The following is a 2,967-nucleotide window of genomic DNA, read 5'->3' as shown; positions in this document are numbered from 1 at the left end:
TGCCCCTGCCCTGCTGGCAAGCGCCCTGCACGCCGAGGATGCCGAGCAGGAGGCAGGGGTGGGCGCAGCGAGCCGCCCCCTCCCCCGCGAGTGACAGGCGCATCCTCGCACGCGGGCTATAAGACCGCAGGAGGACGCGGGCGGCTGCCCAGTAGCGGCGGCTGCGAGCAGGGAGCAGCCCATGGAGCTGTCCACGCTGCCGGGTGCTGAGCGCCCCAACGCCACCGAGCTGGACCCCTTCCCCAGCCAGAGCTTCAATGGCACCCAGGGGACCCCGGCCAAGAACGCCACCTCCATCATCATCGCCATCGCCATCACCGCCCTCTACTCCGTGGTGTGCGTGGTGGGGCTGCTGGGCAACGTCCTGGTCATGTACGGCATCGTCAGGTACGCGCCGCGCCGCGCCACGCAGGGTGCCCAGGGACCGGATGCCCCACTCGAGGCTTGGTCTTCAGCGTGGCCAAGGACGGAGACCCCGCTGTTGCTTTCCCGTGCCCGTGTGTCCGGGGATGGACAAGGGCGAGCAGAGCCCACGCGCGGGGGGTGGAAAGACAGGGCTGAGAGAAGGGGGCAGGGGGGGATAGGGCAGGCTATCGGGAATGGCACAGGGGACAGAGATGTGTGCATGCATGTGTGTATGTGTATGTGCCAAGTGTGCGTGTGTGAAGTGTATGCGAGAGAACAGTGGGGTTAGCATACAAGAGAGTGACTGTGTGTGTGTGTGTGTGCGCGCGCGCGCTCGTGTCCACGGGAACAGTGTATGCAGGGATAGTGCATGCACAGAGGAACGGTGTGTGTGTTGGTGTGAACAGTGCACCAGGACAGCAGGTGAGAGCAGAGAGTCGGGGTGGGGGTGGGATAGCATTGGTGCAAGAGGGGAGCCAGCCTCTGCCAACAGACTGAGGGGGTGTGTGTGTGAGAGAGAGAGAGAGATAGCAAAGCACAGAGCAGGAGGGAGGGAAGGAAGAGATTGTGTGTGTGTGTGTGTGTGTGTGTGTGTGTGCAGACTTGTGCACACTGGAGGAGAAGGGGAAGCAAAAAGCACCCCTAAAACCACTGATTCCAAATGCTGCACATGCCTACAAACCCCTGCTGTGGTTCCTAGAGTCGAGGAGGCAGTGTGCAAGCAGCGTGGTCCTAGTGAGCACAGCGTGCAGCGCTGGGAGAGGCGAGAAGTTGGGATCCGGGGAAATGGCAGCACACTGAAAAGGTCTGGCAGCAAAGCCATGGCCCGTCCCCCTCAATGCCAGCGTATGTCAAGGGGGTGAAACCCGGCGCTGCCCACATGCAGGCTGAAAGCGCTTTGCTCACACGTGGCATTTTCTGTGCATCGCACAGCTGGGCTGTGGCTGGGCAGAGGGAAGAGGTTGCATCTCTCAGCAGGCATCGCTTCCCCCATCGAAGCCAACAGAGCTAATCTAACTTGCGCCCGCTGATAAACCGAACCGCTGCAGAGAATGGTTTCCAAGCCACGACGAGCTGACCATGCAGCCCCCTCTCAGATGGGCTCCGGCGGAGACCCCCAAACATCCTTGCACAACCCAGAATAGAGATCCTTGTTCTTTTTGACACATGCAGAAAAGATCATGGGCCCCAACTCTTTTCTCATGCAACACAGGGACACAGATAACAGCAGATCTCCCCCTGAGGACTGGCCTGAGGCTCAAGCTAACATTAGCCAGAGAGAGGGGCATGATTTCTTGCCAACGGAGAGGAACGGATGCCAGTTTCCCAGCTAGAAGCCCGATCCAAAGCCTATTGAAGTTAATGGGAATTTTTCCACTGACTTCACTGGCTAGCCCAGTGGAGTTGGTAGCAAACTAGGTGCTGGAAATGTAGAGCTAGATCCATAGCTGGTGTGAATTGGTGCAACTTTTTTCTGACTGCAGTGGAATCGCTGCTGGCTGAGAATCCAGCCCCGAGTCCGCAGCGTCTCTCCCAAGAGCACGCTCTCCCTGCTCTCATTCATCCACCCAGTCACCCAGGGCTCTTTGCCTGATGTAGTCTTCTTTCCCCCACCCTGTCTGCTGTCCTCCTGGACACTCCTAGCTGCCCGCAAGGAAAGGCCAGTTTGCATTGGCATGGGAAGAGCATGGGAAGCTGTAGTTACCACGGGCACTGGGCCGTTATCTCCCTCCCATTGCAAGCCTCCCATCAGCTCACCGGACCTGCCCGTAACGTTGATATCAGCCATACGAAATCACAATGCTAAGGGCCAGGGGATGATGCCCCGACTCGCACCATGAGCGGGTCGATCGGCCTGACCGAGAACACGTAGGGAGCAAACGCGCCATCACAACCCTCGGTGAATTTTACTGCAGCTATTATCACTATTTGTGAGAGTATCCCTATAACGGCCAGGGGTCCGAATCCTGGAGCAGCATCCTCACATGCAAGGTGCTGTACAAGGGGTTGCAAGAGGGCTTTCCGCCTTTGTGGGGCTTTATCTCCTCTTTTAAAGGCCAGGTTTGAACACCGAAAGCTGGGTGATATAAGTTGTGCACTACACCACCCCCACTCAGATATTTTAATAGTCTTTGGCTCTTAAATGGTTTTTTTTTTATTTGTGCACCTCAAAGTGTTTCACCTGCTCAGCTTAAGATTTATCCCCATTTTACAGGTAAGAAAACTGAGGCACGGAGTAATGAAGCAGTTTGCTCACGGTCACCCGGGGATTCAGTAGAAGAGCCCAGATCTCAGCTCTCTAAGCACAAAGCTGCCTTGGGAGCTATGATTTTTGGAGCAGGGATTTGAGCCTCCCTATCCCACAGCCCCAGGGGAGAGAGAGCCTTGACACTGGCTACAGAGCCTGTCTCTCTGGCCCAAGGAAGATTTCATTACCATATTTATGTACATATTTCTCTCCCCCCTCCCCACCATGTTTTGGGAAGGAAGAAAGGGGTATTTTTCCTTTTAACCAAACTGCTCAGAATCAGTTTCCCCATCTAAGACAGGCACCCCAACTTT

At 56.5% G+C, this 2,967-nt stretch overlaps 1 protein-coding gene across 2 annotated transcripts in view; it reads left to right on the top strand.

Moving 5' to 3' along the window:
- Positions 1–355: 355 nt before the first annotated feature.
- OPRD1 (opioid receptor delta 1) overlaps positions 356–2,967 on the top strand; it is a 24,807-nt gene continuing 22,195 nt past the window's right edge. For both annotated transcript variants that reach the window (XM_006031929.3, XM_014523804.2), the window contains exon 1: positions 356–387. In XM_006031929.3, the coding sequence (XP_006031991.2) occupies positions 371–387 (17 nt within the window). In that variant the 5' untranslated portion in view covers positions 356–370. The remainder of the gene's footprint in view (positions 388–2,967) is intronic.

Source organism: Alligator sinensis, unplaced genomic scaffold, assembly GCF_000455745.1.
Source record: "Alligator sinensis unplaced genomic scaffold, ASM45574v1 scaffold1123_1, whole genome shotgun sequence".
In the NCBI taxonomy this organism is placed as follows: Eukaryota; Metazoa; Chordata; order Crocodylia; family Alligatoridae; genus Alligator; species Alligator sinensis.
Note: the sequence above shows the minus strand (reverse complement) of the source record. Positions and strands in the feature narration are given on the sequence as shown.